General features: G+C 54.6%; 1 protein-coding gene across 2 annotated transcripts in view; it reads right to left on the bottom strand.

The window, feature by feature from the left end:
* The window catches only part of FBLN7 (fibulin 7), a 33,446-nt gene that overhangs the window by 4,771 nt on the left and 6,555 nt on the right, over positions 1–22,120 (bottom strand). Inside the window, exons 2-8 of one of the 2 annotated variants that reach the window (XM_074332492.2) lie at positions 13,815–13,974; positions 10,701–10,871; positions 5,184–5,309; positions 3,081–3,215; positions 2,022–2,159; positions 584–722; positions 287–450 (exon numbers count right to left, since the gene is read on the bottom strand). In XM_074332492.2, coding sequence (XP_074188593.1) covers positions 287–450; positions 584–722; positions 2,022–2,159; positions 3,081–3,215; positions 5,184–5,309; positions 10,701–10,871; positions 13,815–13,974 — 1,033 coding nt within the window. The remainder of the gene's footprint in view (positions 1–286; positions 451–583; positions 723–2,021; positions 2,160–3,080; positions 3,216–5,183; positions 5,310–10,700; positions 10,872–13,814; positions 13,975–22,120) is intronic. The other variant, XM_019714521.3, reaches the window with a different exon arrangement.

Below are 22,120 nucleotides of genomic sequence, written 5' to 3'. Positions count from 1 at the left end.
CACTCTCACTAATAGCTGCCGCTCTTCAGCCACTGCCTTTCTCTGCTTCTAACCTGCTGCAGCCCCAAGCATTTCAGGTACCTAAGCGTGTGAAGTCAATTCATTCTAAAGCAATGCTACCGCTGCTGTGATCTCTTTTCCAGAAGGAAATGCATGCACTTTGTCCTAGTTGTAGTTATTCTCCCTGAAAGGCCTGCCCCCACCTTCTGAAAAGAGAAAGCTCAATTAAGGGCTGAGGGTCCTAGAGGCCAAATTTTCTAGGCAGCGGAAGAGCCAGGGGGCCAACCTGTTAGCAAGGTGTGTGATGTGCTGTGTGGGCGCCAGGAGGCGATCCGCTCCCAAACAGGTGGGATATACACTTGCCCCGGGCACGTCACCCCAGGTCTTCCTTCCCCGAAGTGCCACATGGGGGTGGCCACAGTCTCATCATACTCCGTGTCAGCAGGCAGCCTGGGAAATGACGTCTGACTGCGCAGAGCTCCCGTCTCCACTAAAGGGAGCTCAGAGGAGCCAGACCCCAGACCCCGCCTCTCGTCTTCCCTGGGACACACTGGACCTTCTCCAAGAACCCTGGGGTACTCACAAGGGGGACGTCTTCACATAGCTCACGTTGCCGCTGGCCTCCGGGCACGCGGGACTGACGCACTGGAAGCTCCCCCCGGTGTTGACACACGTGGTCCCTCGGGGACACAGGTGCTGAGGGCTCACACACTCGTCGACATCTGAAATACAGTCACCCGTGCAGGAGAAAGGCCCCGATGTCCCCTCCATTACTCACAGGGCTCCTGGAAAGTGATGCTCCACACGTGACGAGCGTCCCACCCACTCTCATTCTCAGGGCAGGAAGCTTGGTGTCTTACCCTCTGGAAACCAGGTCCTCAGAAGTGCCGCTGCACCCGTCTGGGGACGCCCCTCCCACTACAGCTGACATGGGGCTGGGAGCGCTAAGAACTGCGCGGCCACAGCACTTCCCTCAGACCTGCGTCCTCAGCCGAGGGGTCCTGCAGGCTCCCTTCCAAGGCTGTTCACGCTCCCGTTATGATCAAATATGGCTCCCCGTCCTTTGTACGAGTTCTCTTCTCTCTTCACGTGACTTCCTTGTATTTCTTCCCAACCCCACACAATCCTGAGTGGCCTTCATGAACACGTGTGGGGCAGGTGGATGGATGGATGATGGATGGTAGGTGGGTGGGTGGATGGATGGATGGTGGGTGGATGGGGAGATGGATGGATATACCGATAATGGCTACCTGGATGCTTTCTCACACTCCAGTCCTGATTTGCCCAGTACTGTGAACCCCAGTAGAATATCCCTGGGGAGCTGCCTCCTCTCACATTCCCACAGCCTGTGGAGGAGCCCTCTGCTCTCTCTCCTCCTCCTTCTCACCCAGCAGTTCAGAGCCATTGTCTGGGACTTAGCTGGGCTCTTTTCTGTGTCCTGTCTCCATGGGTGAGTACACCTGGGGGACACAGTTCTGCCCCTTCTCTAGTATGAGGCAGGCTGTGTTAGCAGACCCCGTTTCCCCCCAGAGACCCACTGCAGCATCAAGCCTCCAGAGACTGGGGGTGATGCCACTAGAACCTAAGTGCCTGTAAGGTGCTTCCCTTCAGCCGTAGATGCAGGCCTGCACTGTGCCAGTACCTCATGTCTCCTCCAGACTACAGGACATAGGCACCGTCGGGCTGCTCTGCCTTTGGGTCCAGCCCTGGGTTTGGTGGCTTTGCTTAGTGGGAGGACATGACCTGGGCTTGAAAACAGTGACTCACGTAAGGTTGGGAGAGACTGCCAGGATGGTTATGCAACTTGCATTCCTATTTATGTCGGTCACCATGTAACCTGATTTGAGAGGGTCTTTTGTTGGTAGGTTTTAAAAGATTGAACATATCTGAGACTTTGGCTCCCCTAAAATCCACCACACTCCCATTCTGAGGTCCTGGCATGTCACAAGAGCAGCAAGTGAGCAGGTGTGGAGAGCTGCCCTCCAGCCCGGAGCACCTGCCTCTGCAGCAGGCTCACTCACCCTCGCAGCTCTTCCCATCCTGCAGGGTCCGGTACCCGCTGGGGCAAGCACAGCGGTAGGAACCAGGTGTGTTCACGCAGGCGTGCATGCAGAGCCGGGGGCGTGCCTCCTGCCCGTAGAGTTCACACTCATTCACATCTGGGGACAGAAGTGCCCGGCATGACTCTGGGACCCATGCGGTGAGCCCTGTCCCCAGCAGAGCATGGGGAGAGGGGTAGGCTTGCCCCCCTTTCTTCTGAGCCGAGGGTCTAGAGGGCACAAGGGATGAGTGAGGGAGCTGCTGATGCAGTCTGCGTGGCTTGTCTGTCTGTCTAAGGCTGAGGACTAAGGGGAGACCCCGCAGAACCTGGCCAAGCAGGCCCCCGGGCAGCCCAGCTCCTCGGTCTGGCTCATGGCTCCATCTCCAGGAACGGAGTAAGAGGTCTCATTTCTGCTGCTGTAAAAGGAGGCTGTTGGCACCACCTGACCAATTCTTGGGTTTGAACCACCAGTCTGAGTTGTTTTCAGAAGGAGCTTTGGTGACCATCAGGGTTGGCAGAAGTGGCCCTGTCTACCCACTAAGCTAAGCCGTGAGGGAACAGGGTTGAGCCCCAGGTGCCTGCCCACCTCCACCTGTGTGCCAGCAGAGGCTCCCATCCTCACTCCCCACCCCGTGATTCCAGCCCGGGTGGAGGGACACGGGACTCACGGGTCTTCCAGACCAGTGTGCAGGGCTCGGGTGGAGGCCCACCAGCTTCTTACTCCAGCAAGCCTGGGCCACCCTGGCTGCCTTCTCATGAGCCTGGCTCATGTCTGCATGTTAGCTCTGTCTTAGCCAATAGATTAGTACGAGCCTGCACCCCCTGCTGTGCCCGGGGTGCTGGCTGGGTGCTCAGGCAGGTGGGAGGGCGGCTGTGGGAACCCTTTCTCCTGCTGTGTCGCTCCCGCATGCCGCTCCCTCCCCTGGTGGGTGAAAGCCCCTTTCCTCTGTGTTTCCCCATGGTGTACCCTCTCAGCTGTGGGAGCCCTTCTCCCCACCTCCCCGCCCCTGTGCCCCCTCCCCGCGGGCAGCCCCCCTACCCTGACAGACGCTGTCGCCAGCCACACCGCTCAGCTGGAAGCCCGCCTCGCAGCTGCACTGCCGAGTCCTCTCTACCTGCGCGCAGCGGGGCGCGCGGCTGAAGGCGGGGTCGCCCACCACGCGCTCCGGGGTGGCTGCGAGGACAAGACGAGTTAGTACCGTCCCTGTCCCCACCCCCGCCAGCCGGATATCGCGAGGGGCCCTCAGAACTCACTCTGCAGGCGGGGAAGGAGGGACGGTGACTGAGCAAAACCTCGCGAAGGGCGCGGGACCCGGCGCACCGAGCATAGGACCGCACGAAGTTGCGGGCACGCGCTGCACGGATGGCCACAGGGACGCGAAACCTGCGATCTCACTCAGAAAGGCTTCATACACACCCAGTGCTAACAGCGTCACTGCGGTTCAAAACAGCACTTTGGGAGGGGGGAGGTCTTTGCTGTATTCTTTGTGCTTTTCTAAAGTGTCTCAGCTTTCTGTTTGTTTTTTAAGCAAGAACAGAAATCAATTTTCTAACCAGAAGGAATCCGTTTTTGAACGTTTTCAAAGGGTGTAGAGCTCTCATAGGTTTGGGGGAGATTGTAGAGAAATGGGGATAAAAGCAAGCGGACACACAGAGGACACACTGTGTGACTCCATTTATATGAGGTCCTTAGAGGAGACCGTTCAGACACAGACATAGAGGGTTGTCACCGGGAGGGGAGAGTGGGGCAATCTTGTTCACCTGCACAAAGTTTCAGTTTGCAGGATGAAAAAAGTTCTGGAGGTGGGTGCCCAACAAGGTGCATGTACTTAATGCCACTGAACACTTACAACGGTACATTTTCGGTTATGTACATTTCACCACAATAGACAAATAAAGGTGAATAGATAAAAAGAAAAGGATTTGGAGACAGGCTCCTGGCCGGAGCTGGAAAGACCCAGGCAGAGCTGGGAAGGCTCCAGGCTGAGGGAGCAGGTAGGTGCACAGGATGTGAGCGTCTGCTGGGCAGCCGTGGACGCTGTGCAGGCAGGAGCCAGCTTCCGATGCACCTGCCACCCCTTCCTCCCCTTCCACCGGGATACTTCATACATCAAATGCCCGGCCTGGAGGTCCTGACAGCAGCAGCCATCAGTGTCCAGGCAGCACACTTGGGATGAAAGGCGGTCTATTTCTTTTCCCCGCCCTGTTTGTGAGTAGGAGAGGCAGTGGGGCTGCCAAGAAGGGCCTGCCTTTGGCCTCTACACAGAGAGTAGCCCCGGGACAGGAGCTGGAGGGGCCTCTGGGCTCCTGGGAGGGCAGCCTGATCCTGAGGAAGCCCCCAGTAGGCTGACTCGGCTGAACGGAATTAAGGCACATGAAGCAGCAAATCTCTGGGGGCAACACTTAAAAGTGACCTTGGGCTGAGTCCAGTGCAAGGACATCAGCACTGGCAAAGCTCCTACTCTCCAGACCCTATGCCTATCACCCGTTTCTCCTGCCCACGCTGACGCCACGCCGAGATCACACAGGACACTCCAGGCTTTTCTGGCAAAGCCGTGGGACATCTTTAGGATCTGACCTTTTTGTAGAAGACATTTTGGTTGCCTCATGGTGTGGGAATCCCCAGCCATGCCCTACATTTCCCATTGGATTTTCTGGCCATCTGCCCAACTGTCACCGTGTGCCTTCCAGACCTTCTGGCTGCAGCTACGGTGGGACTCAATGTGGATGACCTCACCCCCTGTCAGATGGCTGGTCACCCAGCATTAAAGACACTTGGCCACTATCAGTAAGTGTGGATGCGTGGGGTATGGCTGGAGCATTTGCAGGAGGTGCCCTGCTGACCTGCAGTGGAAATGACCGTGGGAAGGTGGTAGCCAGGGAAGGTCCCAGGGCCATCCCCCAGTCCTGGGACTTTTCAAGTTGCCAATCAGTCCTTCCATGTGAACTTTCTTCTATGAGAAGGGTCAAAACCCTGCTTATACAAAAGAGCTAAACTCCCTCCCCAGTATCCATCTCAGGGAACCAGAGGGATCGATGGGTGTGACACAGAGAGGAAGAGCCCACTCTCTGGTGGCCTGTGATCAGGGTCCCCCTCGCTCAGCAGCGGGACGTCCTTGCCCAGCCCCACACAGCTACATACCAGTCTGGGCCTGCTGCTGACAGCGGCTCCCAGTCCTTCCTGGGGGACAAATGCATTTGTACTGGTTGACTCCTTCTACACATGTCCCACCATTCTGACAGAGCTGGCTGGAGCACTCGCTGATGTCTAGAAAAATAAATACTTTTCAGACACAAGTGTGTAAGTTCTGATTCCAACACAAACAAAACACAAAAGTGGGTGCACTTTGTTCATCACAGTCTGACTCCAGCTCCCCCACCACCTGCCCTTCCCACTGCCCCCTCCGCAAGGGCTGGCCAGCCATCCTCCACTTGGCAGGCCAGGTGCACGGCCCACCTGGAGCTCTGCCAGCTGGAGTCGCCCAGCACCTACCTTGTGTGCCAGCACCCAGGCAGAATTGCCCCCCAACTCCACCCCTCTCTGCCAGCACCCAGGGGGAACCCCTTTGAAGGGTTCTGTTCAGGGGTTCAGTAAGAGGGAGGGAGAAGTGGCCATGAGGACGTCCAGAGATGGGGAAATGCTTTTCCTTTCTGTCCCACCCAGAACCCCTCCTGTGCTGCCAGGTCCTGTGTGACCAGGGAGTCCTGACCATGGCTCTGTCCTCGAGGTTGGAAAAGGGGACTGTCCCTTCCATGCAAACAACAGTCCTGTGGAAAGGCTATATAGAGAGATACATATTTACAAGTTCAGCAGGTTTTTCTGTGTGGTACTTTTTCTTTGCTTATTTATGCTTTTCTGTCCTCTTCCATTTTCCCACAGTGAACATTTATAAGTTTCCTAACTAGGAAAAGATGATACTGAACCCCCCACCCATCTGTGTGAATTCTGCAAACCCAGTTCCAGTGGCAGAGCTCAGGCCCCGGGGAGCAGGTCTGGGGTTCACCCAGCTGAGCACAGCCTCCTGGGAACAAGTCGGGACCACGTCCTTTCCTGCTGTGCCCACTGACAGGAAGGAAAGGTCCCTGCTCCTCATGAGAAGAGCAGCCTCGCGTGGGTGGGTTGGCAGGGACCCCTTCCCTTCAGCCTCCTCGTGACTGCGGTGTCATGTTAGACTGTGGTCTGCATTCCTTGTGGGAGGACCCAGACCACGCAGATGCTGCCTGCCCTGGGAGGAGCCCATCAACTTGCCAGTAACCTCAGCCTGGCTGCACCCTCCATTCACTCTGTTTTCAGCCGACTGGCTTCCAGGAATGTGTCTGGAACCAGGGCACACAGAGCCACAGGGCTTGGAGTTCCCGTTTGCGCCTGCAGTCCAGCCCCATCATTCCTCACGGGTCGACCGCAGGGCCATGAGGTGGGCACAGAGCCCAGATGCGGACACTGGTATCTTTCAGTCTGGCCCCCATAGGCCCCCAGCTGAAGACACTGGGCCTGGCCGCACCTGGACGGTGGGTGGGGGCGGCTGCAGGTTGTGCCCTAGGACCCTGGGCGCCTTCTCCTGCCTGGATCTCGGGGCCCAGGGTTTTCGTTTCTTTACAGGCTCCACACAGACGCTTTCTTCCTTATCTTGATGGGCCGTCAGAGGCATGCGGTGGCCCGGTGCCCTGTGCTGGCACCTCTCTGTGTCCTGATGGAAGTATACTTTTCATCACATCGTGTCTGTCCCCAGCAGTGGCACTTAGTTAATTAAATGCATGGTGACTTTAGAGCTGTAAAGAGTGCCCTGGAGAGGCTGTGGGGGGGCTGGCAAGCCGGAAGCACGGTGGCCTTACTGTCCCCTCCAGCCAAACTCAGTGTTTCACATACGTGTTCTTATTCCTTGTCCTTTTCTTTCCAATTCTTTTCTTGTCTCCTGTCATCTCATTTCACACTTCCATTTCTCCAACCACCTCGTTTCTGAGGTTTTCTAAGTTTAATTTATGCCGTCCTTCATAGCTTTCACATTTTAAATATTTCTTGCACCTGGCTTGGAAATATTTACAGCTTCCACGTGTTTGATGGGCAGGTCTCGCTGGCATTTCTTCATCGTCTGTAGACTTTACTCTGTTTTTTACAATAGTGCATCCAGGGCTCTCTGTTACTCATACCCAGGGGACATGGCTTTCCCACACAACTTTTCTAACACCAGGCCCCCAGTCTCCCAGTTCTGTTGTTTTCAATGTGGCTCAGCTCAGACCCCTTCTAATGCCCCCATTTCTCTGCCATTTCTACCAATTTTCCTTTTGAGGCTCAATATGGATTCTCCTCCTGTAGTGTCTCCAATATTGGGGCTTGTTCTGAAATGTTCTGAGAGTTCCTAGGGGCCAGACTGCTCCAGACATGGAAGCTTCCTATTGAACAAGTGAGCCCACACCTAAGACGGGCCCCAGGAGGCCGGTGCTGACACAGAGCCTAAACAAATGATTAGATTTTAAAGGAAAAGAAATCCTTTGGGCATCAACCAGACAAATGACCAAGATACTCCTGGTGGCGGTAAGAGCACCTATTAAAATGGAAGACATGGGAGAATGCATTAAGACACTCAAGGAAAGAAATGTGAGAGAGGAATTTTCAGAGGTGTGATCAAAAAATATGGTGAATGTTTAAATTTTAAAAAAATTATTCCATTATAAGACATATTGCTATTAATCCCCCTCAAAATACTCCTCCTTGCTTTGAACACACTTATCCCATCATTTTTGCCACTTTTTGAAGCAGCTCTGGAAGTCCTCTTTCATGAGTGTTTTTACTTCATCCTCCATCATGACGATGCTCAGTGTCACACATCGCTTCTGGTGTATGTCAATTTCTGTCAAATAAAAACATTATGGTGTGTCCGCATCCACCTTATTCACCAGATCTGGCACTGTGCGACTTCTGGCTCTTTCCTAAAGTCAAAATGACCATGAAAGGTAAACGTTTTTAATCAATTCAGGACACCGAGGCAGCCACAACAGCACAACTAAAGACACTCAGGAAAGAGGACTTCCAGAACTGCTTCAGAAAGTGGCAAGAACGTGTTGGAAGCGAGGGGGAGTGTTCTGAGGGGATTAATGGTAATGTGTCTTTTACTGTAATACTTTTTTCTTTTTCTTTTTTTTTAACCGCGCAAGGGATGCCGGGCGGCCCGTGCGTGACCCTCCCCCGTCGCGGTGGGGGGAGGCGCGGGCCCCGCTAGGCCAGAGAGCGTCGCTCGGGGCCCCTCGCCCCACGGAGCGGAGGGGCCCCCTGGGCTGGCCAAACTGACACGCGCAGACGAGGGGCGGCGGCTGGGGGTGTGGTACCCCAAGGCACCCTCTTCGGCTCGCTAGAGAAGGCTTTCTCACCGAGGGGGCATCGCCCCCGACCCGGGACACGCCCCGTCGGGCACGGCCAGAGCGCTCGGACGCCGGCGCCTGCGGGGTGGGGGCCTGCGGTACCGGTAGAGGGAGACGGACGACGGCCTGCGCGAACAGAGGCCTCAGGCGGGAGCACAGCGCGCGCGACACGAGGGCGAAAGACGCCGTCGTCCACGAGCAGCGTGAGCGCGCCGCACACCCTCACAGCCAGCCAGCGGCCGGAAACTCCCCGGCCCGCGCCGCCACGACCGCCCGCGCGGCAGCGCCCCCACAGCGTGGGGACGTGAGACGCGGCACGGCGCCCGTCCGAGTCGAGCCCCGAACGCCAGACGCGAGCAGGGGGCACACGACGAGGCACCCGCCGCCTCCGCGCGAGCGGGGAGAGGGAGAATGCCTCCTTCCCTCCCTCGACCTTACCGACTCGACCCCCGCACACACACTTGAGCGGGGTGACCCGACGGGGCCGCCGGGAGCGGGAAGCGACGCCACCGACTCGGCCTCGGGCACCTGACTGACGACCTGGAGCGCTCCAGGGGCACCACCAGAGGGCCGGGCGAGGCGCGCAGGGCGCGGCGGCGGGACGGCCCTCCCCGCCGCGGGGAGAGCCGCAACGCGACACACGGCCGAGGCCGGGCGGAGAGTGTCCGCTGCGTCAGGAGACCCCTGGCCCCGCCGGCGCCGTGAGGCAGGAGGCGGGGGGAACGGGGTCGGGCCGGAGTCCGCACCCCTGCCTTCCACACACCGCCATCGGGCGGGCGGGAGAGGCGAGGGGCCCGGTCCCATTCGCCATGAATGTCCGTCCCTCGTCTGGCGCGGCTTAGGCCCGGCCCGGGAGAGCGCGACGTCCCCACATCGATTGTAATACATTTTTAAAATGTAAACATGCGCTGTATTTTGTGATCATACCTCGTATGTCCAATCACAATGACACCCAGTGCTAAAGCTGCACACTTTGTGAAGTGTGAGAACTCAGGGCATCGCCCCTGGGTTCCTCTGGAGAAACCGACCGCAGAGAGCTCTGGTGCAGACCGCGGTGATGTCACCAGGGAGCAGCATGATGGGACAGAGGACGACTGCAGGGACTGCCTGCCAGAAGGCTATACTGCTGTCCTGCCCAAGCAACAAAAAAATGTCACCTGAGTTGGCCAAGGCTCTGGAGTCAACGGCACAAACTTGTAAGGTAAGTGAGCCCTGGGGGTGACCCACAGCGAGCCAACAGCAGTCAACATGGACGTTTGGGGAAGCAGTTAAGACAGTGTGTCCTTTGGGTTCTCATCACAAGGAGAAACCTTTGTTTCTTTTCTGGTATCCATATGAGATGATGGAGATCTTCCAGGGTGCAAGGTGAATACAGATACCAGTATGTCCCCTGGTGTGTCTACATGTCACATGGCTTCTGTTCCCAGCTGGTCTGAGACCCAGCTGGTCTGAGACCTGGCACCTGTAACCACCCTTCAAACTGTGTAGTTCCCAGGAAATGGGAAATGAAGTCTGGACCCATGAGAGGGGCTGGTTGTCCCGTGCTTTATAAGTCAACCCACGCTCGTCTGGACAGACGTTCCTGTATGTTTTCAAGTTATGTGTGCATTCAAAGTCTTCTTTCTGCCGCTCTTCTAAACCTACTTATTTATGTAATATTTGCATTTCCCCTTCTACTCTTGGGCTGAAATCATGGACCTTTTGCCTAGCAGACGTCCATGAGCCCTGTCCTGAAAATGACTGGTGTGTCTGAAGTTGTGATGCTATGTTTTAAAAAAGCCAACATGTGATGCATGCCAAGTCTGCTTTTCCTCGACAGCAAGAAAGTAATGTTTTCAAGCCCAGCACAGACAGAAGACAAGCTTGTCATGCCTCCTCTCACACAATGGTCTCTCCTGGGGTCTGTCCAGACCAAGTCCCAAAACAGACACGAGCGACACCTGTGGAATGTCCTGGACCCCGCAGGTCACCAACAGCCTCGCAAACAAACTGCAGCTCTGGAAGGGAGCAGCCACGGGGCACATTTCCATGCAGTGCCTCCGTCAAATCCCTCCCTCCACCGTCAGGAAGAGCAGAGTGACTATTGAGGACCAGACTCTGGGGTCAGAGTATCTGGGGGTGAGTCAGCTCAGCCTGTCCTCCGCTGTGTGGCTTTGGGCAAGTTGCTTCACCTATGCCTCAGGTCTGCAGTTGGGGAATGGTGGAGAAATGAGGCAGAAAGTGTCTCAAGGAATGGCCCTTTGTCCCCAGCAATACCCTGTTGGGCTGTGACAGGTCCAGTGGGAGTGGAGGGGGGACCAACCTGTGCAGTGGGGTTCTGCCCCCGTCCACGTGCCGTTGTGGAGACACACCACGCTGCTGGGCCCAACCAGCTGGAACCCGGGGTTGCAGGCGAAGTGGACTTCATGGTCCACTAAGTACTTGCTTCCAAACTTCCTGCCATCCGGAGGGGCCTTCAGAGCAGGACAGGTCACTGCAGGGAGAAAACGGACGACCACAGCCCTCAGACAGCACTGTCAATCACCAGGCCTCCAGTCTTCAGGCCTCTGCTGAGTGCCTCCTCCAGGCTATGCATCGGGCTGCACCATTTTAAACGCTGGGTCTCACTGTGTCCTCATAGCATGCTTGGCCATGGGTGACAGCTGCCTGCTTGGCCATGGGTGACAGCTGCCTGCTCAATGAATGACGAGAGGCTGAGTGCTGTGCGAGGCCACTGCAGGGGAAGGTTGGGGTGGGACTCCCACAGCTGCACTGACCACCCACCCCTCTGTCCCCTCAGACCTCCGCGTGGGGCTTAGCCCCACCTCCAGGCCTGGCGTCTGCTCCTCCTGCTGGAATGTTCTCTCCACAGAGTGCCCCAGCCCTGGCTCCTCCTCATTGACATGAGTCTCCACAGCAATGCCGCCCCCTCCCAGAGAGTTCGCTACCACCAGGATTCACTGAAACTTCCTGGGGCACCTGTGAATCCTTTTGCTTCCTTCCTAGAGTGGTGACCACTGGGGGCATCTTGTTTGTTTCCACACCTGGCCTGGTCCCTGCTGCACGCCTGGCCCAGCCAGCACTGGCCCCAGTGAGCACCCAGTCAGTAATCCTCGAACACATGAATGAATGGCAAACCATCAATTGTGTTCTTACTGTGTGCCAGGCACTGTGCTGGTGACCAAGACCCAGCTCTCAGGGTCTTCTGGCAGGGCAGTCAGTTGATGACCGAGACCTACAAGCAGGTGGCAGAGTGAGCTAAGAGGTGAGAGTGTCCATCGCAAATAGAGTAGGAGGCAGTGCTGGGGGCACAGCAAGGGGTGCAGCCACGCATGTGTCGGTCAGGGCAGCTCTCACTGGGCCAAGAGTTGAAGACGATGGAGGCATAACCACACAGAGTCGGGGAGGACAGAGGGGACAAGCCAGTGCCAGCAGGCCTGGCAGGTCTGAGGAATGTCAAGGGACCACCATCAAGGGGGAAAGGAGTGGCGTCTCCTTGGGGTGAGAAATCTAAAAACCCTCAAAAAACCAGATGGGGACACTCACAGGTAAATCATACCTGCACACAGTGGGTGCTCAATAAATGTTAGTGGAATTAATGAATAGACACAGATCAATTAAAAATCAGTTTGCACTCATTTCCCAAATGGGAGCCAAAGACCTCTGTCTGGTGGACGGTGTGCCCCGTGGACGACGTGCCTGGTGGACAGGGTGTCCCACGGACGGTGTACCCCATGGACAGTGTGCTCCGGAGCTGCTGCATCACCATGAGCACCTCCCAGTGAGCACAGGCCACCTTCCACAATGAAGTTAATGCATAAGGAATGAGGTCAGCAGGGCCGCAACCCTGGCGATGTGGGCTCGCGAGTGGAAAGAGGCTGCCTAGACAAGCCCAAAGCTGGTCTGTTGTGACGGTCTCAGGAAAGGAAGGCTGGGAAACAGAGGGAGCTACTTAAGACAGACAGAGGAAGGCTGAGGCTTCTGTGGGATGAGAAAGTATTCTTCCCGACGCCCAGCAAATGCCCTTTAAAACAAAAACAGCAAAAGACAATTTTCCCACAACCTGCAGCTTGGTCTGGGGTGAGGGTACAGGTCCAGTCCCTGCCCTGCGGCGGGGATCCTGGCAGCTGCTCGTGGCTATGTCCAACACACCGAGAGACAGAATGCAAGGTGGCAGTTGTTTACAAGCAGAATTGGCCACTTAAAAACATTCTATGTGGTTCAAGGAAGAAAGCCCCTGAATCTGGGGCTAAGGAGATTTATGATTTAACAGTTCTTCTGTCTGTCAGCACTAGTAGACAGAGCCTCTGACACAGGCAGCCAGTTCTATAAATGACCTCTAGTCGGTTCTTCTTATAAACTCCCAGGAGCTACAAGCTGCTCTGACCCCATAAACACAAAGAGGGCCTAGGGGTTGGGCCTCCAGCAGGAAAACAATTCCTAGATCTGGGACCTGCTACTGCTAACTCACTTCTCTTGGCCTCAGTTTCCCTGTGTGTGGCCAAAGGGTAGACATCCTGCCTGATTCTTGGTGGTCCTGCTGTGACAGCCTGCAGGACTGGGCCCCGTGGTGCCTGGGAATGTATTGGAGGTCTGGCTGGAGGTCCAGCTCTGCCCTGAGAAGCCAAGAAATCAGAAGTCAGCCGTTGCCTTTGAGACTCTGGGTTTGACACTATCACCTCTGGAAAGGTGGGAAATCCAGCGCTTTCCCTAGGAACTTCTTGTCTTACCACCAAGAAGACCCTCCATAATGAGTCTTCCATGGGTAAATGATGTCATATACTCCATAGGCTCAGGCCTTAAAGCACTAAGACCGCCCCTGCCCTCATCACCCTAGCAGAGGCCGGAGGAAATCATGCCGCCCACATCTGGCCCTTGGCAGAGTGAAAGCCATTACTGGGATAAGCGGGAGGATGCCTGAGTGTCTGTCAGAGCACACCCACTGTAATGTCACGAGACAGACGGACCTACACTCAGCAGATCTCCTGCCCGCCCCACTGGCTCTAATGAGGACTGCTGCTGGAGGCCTAGTGCTCACTGCGGCCAGTGTTGTTCATGCACCCAGTGTACCACACTGGTGTGGATGCAATGGTGGGGACGTTGTGTGTGTCCGGGGAGGGTATGTATGTGGGAACTCTCCATGCTTTCCACTCAATGTTGCTGTGAACATAACACTGCTCTAAAAAGTAGTCTGTTACATTTTTCAAAAACCCAAACTGGAGCCTTGGCATCTAGCTGGGTGGGAACAGGGCAGAGAGAAGCAGGTCCTGCTCTGAAAGTGGTGTCTCTCGACGACTCTGTGATGACAGCATGCAGATGTGAGCACTGTGAAGCCTTGACTGCAAAGTCTAGGAGGAAGCGAGTGACCAAGGGGGGAGGGACCACAGGCGAAGGGCCTGAGTGCCCTGTGCCCAGTGGTGCGGGCGTTGGGACCTACCTGGGGGTGCGTCGGGGCCCACTCTGCTCGCAGAGCCCTGCAACGCGGCCAGCCGGCTCCTCATGCTGCGGACGCCCTCAGCGAATCGTGTCTCCTGGGTCTTGAGCAGCTGCTGCAGCTGGCGGATGGCCGTGAGGAGCTGCTGCTTGTTCACACAGTTCTGGGGAGAGAAACATCACCACACACACACTCACTCTGGGTGTTCAGAAGCCGCCCAGACCCCGGGGCCCAACAGGCAGCATGAACGTGGCCTCGGGGATGGGCCGCTGCCCAGAGCTCCCGCCGGCTGTCAAGTGGGGTCGATGGCCCCAACCACCTATCTCATAGCCCCAGTTCCCCCTCCATGGAAGCAAAACCCCCACGTTCAGGGTACAGAGCAAAATGGATGATTCTAAATGATTGGGTGGGGTGAGCAATGATGTGTCCCCAAGGGCCTGTGATCAATCGTCTGTTACTCCTACATGCTCCCTCAGTCTTCACTGAATAACGCTGTGAATGTGGGCCCTGGTGAACTCTCCTTTCTTTCTTCCTTGGAGGTTTTTAAAAGGACATGAGTGACAAAACCTACAAAACAGGCAACACAGGAATGCCCCGTGGTTCCCATGCTTTTAAAAATGTAACTGGGCAACTAAGAAAAAAGCTCAGTGCTCAGGAAGCGTTCAGTGGCAGTCAACACGCAGCTCTAGTGATAGTTTCAAAACGGGCTGGTGCTTGTTCCAATAAAGACTAACTTAAAGCGACACCCAGCTTCCTGCTTCGTGACAAGAATCTAAGGATTCCAGTCTCCATTGCCTGTAAAACGCAGGACATGACGAAGAGGAAGGGGGGCCGGGCAGGGCCTCAGTCGGGGGGTCACTGCAGCCTGTGTATTACCTCAGCAGGCCGCGCCTGACCCTGTCACCTGCTGTGGATGAAGGAGAATGTCCAAAAGATAATGACAGTTATCTCTTGGGACAGGCTTATGGATTGTTCTTCATTTTATTTTTTATACTTAATTTTTTTCTATAATGAGTATCAGTTTTATCACTTAATCCTTTTCTAAAAGGGCAGCAGGGCAGCTAGGAGTCATGGGGCTTCCAGCCTGACCAACACAGTGGGAACAGGCCCCACCGATGTCCCAGGGAGGCGTCCGGCCACCCGCTGCACCTTGGAGACTTCGCCAAACAGATGAGTCACTGGCCTGATTCCACAGCTGCTTTTGACGAAGCTGAATCCCTAGTTGCCCCTGGAACTCACCAACCAGTGGGGGTTCCTTGGCCTTCACCCTGACCGGGACCTGACCAGGGCCTGACTGGGCCTGGCCCCAAACACAGCTCCTGGGAAGAGAAGCTTTGTTTCTGTCCCTTCTTCCTCCCCGCTCCACCCCATGTGGTCCCTCCCACTGAGGCCTGGGCCCCCCGGGCAGTGGCCTCCTACAGTCCCCTACCTGCCCAGCATGCATCGCATAGCCATGCCACCCAGACTTCATTTCCCACATCCACGTCCCCACCCTTAAAAAAAAAGAGCTGCTTTTATAGATGGCCTCATGGCTTAGGTGTGATTTACATTTGTCAAGTTCACAGTTTACAAAGCTCTCTGTAGGACTCCTGGCTGCAGCAACCCTCCAAAAAAGGCCTAGGATTGTGTCTGTCACAGATGAAGATACGGAGGCTGAGAGCCCAGCTGACTTCCCCACCCCCACCGCACCCCATCCCAAGTATCAGTGCCCCGCCGGGCTGTCCTGTGCCCTGTCTCTTCACTGGCCCCTGTGGTGAGTGGCCCTGATCCATTTGCACTAGGAATTGGAACTTGATGACCCAAGTGAAGTACCCCAAGGAGTGGATTTCTGACTGTCATGCAAATTTCAGGTTGGGAAGCGTGGATGCTGGGGCAGGCAGTGGGAGGGCAGCCAAGTGAGCAGCTGCCTCCCTTTTCTACAAGCCACCTGCCGGGCTGTGACAGCTGGGAGAGGGCTCACTGGGCCCCGCTGTCCCAGGGGACATGGAAGAGCTGAGTTTTGAAGTTGGGGGAGAGAAGATCAGTGCCAAGGCCTCTGCCAGGACCCTGGGTGTGGTGACATGGGAAAAAGAAGGAATGTGTGTGGAAGGAAAGAGATCCGTGTGCTACTTGGCCACTGGGCAGCCAAGTGTGTCTAACTCCAGGGCTCCCAGGTCCGGGCACAACTGTCCTCTGCTTCCAGTGACACTTCCTGGAACCCTTCTTAGCACTCACACTGTGTAAAATGGGCACCAGCTGCTTTTCCCCAAGTGCTCACTAGCAGTGTCGTGGGCTGATCCAGTCAGTGGGAAAGCCCTTCGGACCAAGCACACTAGGGCTACATCCCAGGCAGGGAAGGACTTGGAGGGTTGTGGGAGGGCTTGCTGTAGGAAGGTCAGCAGGCCTGGCCCATTCCTGCCTCCGACTCATGGGAGTGATGCTAACAGAACACCGGGTGGGGCAAGAACGATCCCTGTGAGCCCAGAAATAAACCCATGTGCAGACGGCCATTTAACCTATGACAAAGGAGGAAAAATATACAGTGGGGAAAGGACAGTCTCTTCAATCAGTGGTATTGGGAAAACTGGACAGCCACACACAAAAGAGTGACACTGCACCCCTATCTTACACCATATGCAAAAATCTACTCGAACTGGATTGAAGATTTGCAGGTAAGATCTGAAACCACAGTTTCAGATCTAGAAGATAACATAGGAAGTAAGCTCCTTGACTCTAATATTGGAGATAATTTTTGGAGTGAACATCAAAACACAAACGCAACAAAGATAAAATTAAATGCGTGGGATGACATCAAACTGAAAAGCTTCTGCACAGCAAAGGGAACTGTCAACAAAATGAAAAGGCAACCAACTGAATGGGAAAAGATAATTGCAAATAATATATCTGATAAAGAATTAATATCAAAAATATATAAAGAACTCATACAACTCAACAGCAAAAAAAAAAAAAAAAAAAAAAAAAAACTGATTGAAAAATAGAGGACCTGAGCAGACATTTTCCAAAGAATACAGACAGATGGCCAACAGGTACATGAAAAGCTGCTCAACATCACTGATCATCAGGAAAATGCAAATCAAAACCACAGTGAGATATCACCTCACACCAGTTAGAATGGTTATTATCAAAAAGACAGGACACAAGTGTTGGTGAGGATGTGGAGAAAAGGAAACGCTTGTGCACTGTTGGTGCGATTGCAAATTGGTGCAGCCACTATGAAAACAGTATGGAGTTTCCTCAAAAAATTAAAGATAGAACTACGATGTGACCCAGCAACCCCACCTCTGGGTATTTATCCAAAGGTAATGAAATCACTATCTCAAAAAGATCTCTGTACCCCACATACACTGCAGTACTATTCACAACAGCCAAGATGTGGAAACAACCTAAGTGTCTACTGATGGATGAATGGGTAAAGAAGATGTGATATATAGATCACATCACATCTATCTATCTATCTATCTATCTATCTATCTATCTATCTATCTATCTGTCTATCTATCTATTGTCTATTTAATTCAGCTATAAAAAGGAAGGCAATCCTGCCATTTGTGACAACATGGATGGAGCTTGAGGGCACTGTGCTAAGTAAAATAAGTCAGACAAAGAGAGACAAACACTGTATGATCTCACTTATGTGTCGAATCTAAAAAAGCTGAACTTATAGAAACTGAGAACGGATTGGAGGTTGCCAGAGGCAGGGGTTGGGGGTGGGGAAAATGTGTGAAGGTGATCAAAAAATAAAAAGTTCCAGTTACAAGATAATAAGTCCTGGAGACGTAAAGTACAGCATGGTGACTGTAGTTAATAATCCATTAATTATTATCCAATCCAAGTATTGCATATTTGAAACTTGCCAAGACAGCAGATCTTAAAAGTTCTCATCATAATGAAAACACAAACAAACCTACAACAACTTGTAGCCATTGTGCGGTGATGGATGGTAACTAATCTCACTGTGGTGGCACTTTAACAATATAGACAAATACTGGATTGCTATGTTGTACATCTGGAACTAATATAATGTTGTGTGTCAATTATAGATCAATAAAACTAGACGAAAAAAAAGTTCCCAAGGGAAAAAATAAGAAAGGAAGATCCTTATGGTCTTGGCAAGCCAGCACGTGGGCTGAAGACCAGGGGACTGAGAGATTCTGTGCCTTTTGATGCAAGGTTTGACGTGTCTACTGCAGCTGCTACCGGGAGGGCAGCTCCTTGATCCCAGTGGGAATGGAGCCCATGGGAGCCACGCTCAGACTCTGTCACCTGTCCCGGACTTGGGCCCAGGTGTGACTGAGTTCACCTGAACAGCCGGTGGCAAGGCTGAAGTCCTTACGGACCAAGGCGCGCAAGGGGCCTGCATGATGGGTACAAATGGGGTCGTGGAGAGGACTGAAGACCTGGCTGTGTCGCCTGTTCACACTAAGAAAGCTTTACCATTTTGCTTGGTCATAAAAATAAAACACGCTCCCTACAAAACATTAAACAAAGAGACAGTCCCGTGACCCAAGACAGCCTGCTAACTTCTGTTTGGTTCGCAGTTCCAGATGGGACATACGTGCACATGGGCACAAGCACCATCTCACTGGATCACAGGCGGCACGTCTCCTCGGCTGTCCTGTGGACACTGGGCTGTGGTCTCGTTTCACAGCAGCCAGCACAGTACATGGCGGGCCCAGGGGCTCAGCTCCACTCCTGTCCCTCCGTGCCCTTTTCACGTGGGGGCGGGGGGGCTTCTTCTCCACCTGGCTGCTCACCTTCCCATGCCCACCCTGTCTGCTCTGGGCCGGAAGGAGCCCTGTCCTGGGAGCAAACCATTTCCTTCTTTGCAAATGGAGCCTTGAGGTCAGCAAGGGGGCTGGCGAGGGGCTGCGAGGGTGTCTGAGGCCGGGGGACAGGAAGCAGGCCGGACCCTCCGGTGTCACCATTCAGCCCGGCCCTGCCTCAGCGCATGGCTGGCTTTGGGCAGTGAGTTTCCATCTCAGGGGCCCGAACCCCAGCTGTATAACCCAACCACAGGCTCCACTCACCCTTCCGGAGCTGGCCTACCCCTCGAGCAAGGGTCGAAGCCACAACTGGGAGGGAAGGCACATCCCAGAAGCCAAGGAAGGGGCGTGTCAGTGCCCCCACCTCCACAGGCCTCTTACAAGCTCGTGAAGGGCCCTCATTTTCAATATTTTCTCAAAGAGATGCCCTCAGATGGTGTAAGTTTCCATGCTGTCAAAGCCTGGCTCCACGCCTGGCTGACACTGCTGGCAGTAAAGGATGAAAAATGGTTTCCGTTTCTTTGAGTTAATAACTTATGTGAAAAGGAACCAAGAGAAGACATTCAGTGAAACGTTTCCACTTTCAAAGAGAGTAAGACCAAGGCTTACCATTTCTGTCATCAGACTCATCAGGGATGGTCCAGCTGGACACCAACGGCAGTGTTTACAGAGAAGGCCTGAGCCAGAGAGATGTCACCCTGCCAACCCTTCCCATGGATGGTTCTGGAAGACAGGCCAACGCTGAGAGCTGCAGGGGTCGGTGCTGGTCGTGAGGTGCTTGGGAGCAAGGAGGCCACAGAAGCGTGTGCAGCTGCCCCATGCCACCTCAGGAATAGCATGTCCATCTTGCCCCGTGGTCCCACTATACTTACTCGGCTGGACGTAATGGACATGCCCGGAGCTCACAGCACTGCACGGTCCCTGAGCCAGCACACTGTGTGTACGTGTGTGGTGGGGGGGAGCTCCAGAGCCATTTTGTACCCAAGACCCTACCTGCTGCCCGGGGGTGGATGTGTGTCCCCCCAGTTCACCCCGTCCCCAGGCCCAGGCCTCATAGCCATTGGACTCAATGTATAAATGAAGGTTAAGACCCACAGTCTGCTCTGAAGGCACCAATGGGCACGGGGTGCATGGGGCCCTTCAGGCTTCTGTTCTCATGTGACCCAGGTCACACAGAGCTAGTCTGTGGTCTCCTCACCATGACAGTCCTAACAGTGACTCTTCCCGAGAGCCATTCCATGACAGGAGAGCCCTGTGAACCCTCAGGCGACCACGGATGACCCCTGGGAGCTCAGGGGGCCATCCCCTGAGCTGGTTTCCTATAAGACACAGCTCTGCATCATGTCAGCATTTTGCTAAAGGGAACACAGATGTCTTGATGCCCTTAGTTCTGTGAGAGTACAGAGCACACTTGCCAAGCGTGTGCCTGCCCGCCAAGGCCCACAGCCCCAGCCTCTGAGTCATGTCGGGCGTGCATGTGGCTTTCTCCAGAAGTTATTTCCATTTTAGACCAAGTCACAGGCGGGGTAAAGCCCCTGGACTTCTCTCATCCCAGTGACCTGGGCCCAGCACCCACATGGAGGGCGAGGGAAAGTGGGTGCCCCTGAGGAAGGCCTGTGGCCATCAGGGTCCCCCAGAGACACAGAACTAGTCGGATGCACATGGCATGCATTCACATCCGAAAGAGACAGAATGAGAGGGGTTTATTTTAAAGGGGCTGCAAGTTGAAATCTGCAGGTGGCGGCCAGCTAGGACTGAGGCCACAGATCCAGTCCCAGCGTCGGGACAGTCCCTGGCTTCTCGGGGACCTGGATCTTTTGGACAAGGCCACGCACATTACAGAGAGCAATCCGCTTTATGATTTGAGGCTCATCTTGTCTAAAACCTACCTTCACAACAACATCTAGGCTGCTGTTTGACCACTTATCCGGGTGCCATGGCCCAGCCCAGTGGACACATGAGATTAACCATTTCAGTCCTGCAGTCCCCCTCTGGGACCCAGGCCCAGGGCCCTCGGGGAGTTTTGGGTGTTTCCCAGGCTGGCTGCCCATAATTTTATATTTACACCCAACCCACTTTCTTATGTTGTAAAACGGTCATGGGGGTGATGACAACCTGGGTACCTGGTCACCAACAGCCAGCACTGCGACCGCATGTCACACGTCATTCATGAGCTGCACACATCAGCCGCAGGATGTGGCACCAGTATTGTGCCCACTGCACAGGCCACGGAGCCAAGCACTCACTTGGCAATGGTGACATCCTGCACTCAAACCCCTGCACCTGCTCCAGGACCTGATGCCACAGGATGGCTGACACACTTCAGAGCGGGGTCTGCAGGAGCACCCCACAAGCTCCACCTCCACCCACCTCCTGCCTCTCATTTCACAGCACCCCTTGCTGGCCCTGACATCCACCTCCGGTCACCTCCCCCAGCCCCTCTGCATGTTTCAGGGCAGAGGACAAGCTACAGACAACTTGGAATCCCCATCACTGAGGGCAGGATCTAAGCACACACGGGACGCCCACGTGAATGAACCACAAGCAGACAGATGGACGAGGACAGAGGGAATGCACCAGTGAAAACCCAGGAAAACCTCGCTTGTCTCATACCCGAGCCCACCTGACTTTTTCCCCTGCGTGCTGCCCAGGTGACCTCCATCCAGTTGCCGAATTCACCTGTGGACTTGCTGGGCCTTTAACGGAATTAATAAATATCTCCCCTCATGCCCATTCTTTCAGTGAGCGTGTTCCTCCCACAGGAATCAGGGAGAGGCTCAAAGGAGGCCCTCAGTTTGCTCATGCCTGTCTCGGTCCCCGGACGTTACCCCCGACACATACAGACCCTCCCAGGAACAGTCACAACTCGTGCTGTTTGTTTGAGTGTGTGGCACACACGTGATCCAAGCTGAGTGTGTGTATGCCCACATGTGATCAGACATTTATGTAATTTGTGAAAACCCACATCTGGATTTTGCCAAAGGCTGGATCTTCTTCAGTCGGCTCTGAGGAGGTGGGGGCGAGCGGGTGGGCGGGGGGAGGGCCTGGCCTTGGTAGGTCACATGGGCAAACCCAACGGGAAGGACAAATGACTGCTGTGCACCTGGCCATGGCCTGGATTCTGGAACCAGAGTCCTTATCTGGAGAAACCAACCTGGAGGGACTGTGAAGGCTACATGAAATAAATTTTCCTGCACTCTCTGAAGAAAAGCACCCAGTGTTTCTGGGCAGACAGGCGACCATGTGACTGAAATTGTCCAGTCCTGAACCGGGCATTTGCGTCCCACCTGCTCTCCGAGTCCTCACTTTCCCTCCTACCATCTACGAGGTCGGAAGCTACACAGCATCCCTCCCTTGTTTAAACCCAGCCGCGGATCCCCAGCCAGGAGGATAAAGGCACACTCCTCACCATGGAGCTGACAGAGAGCTCACTTCCTGTCGCTGCTGTAACAGATTGACATGAACTTGTCAGCTTGGCACAACACAAAATTATTGTCTGATAGTTTTGCAGGTCAGAAGTCCAACACAGGTGTCACTGGGCTAAAA

The sequence above is a fragment of the Rhinolophus sinicus genome, chromosome 2 (assembly GCF_057876585.1).
Source record: "Rhinolophus sinicus isolate RSI-liver-muscle chromosome 2, RSI-T2T, whole genome shotgun sequence".
Classification (NCBI taxonomy): domain Eukaryota; kingdom Metazoa; phylum Chordata; class Mammalia; order Chiroptera; family Rhinolophidae; genus Rhinolophus; species Rhinolophus sinicus.
The sequence above is the reverse complement of the archived record's forward strand: the minus strand, read 5'-3'. Positions and strand labels throughout refer to the sequence as shown.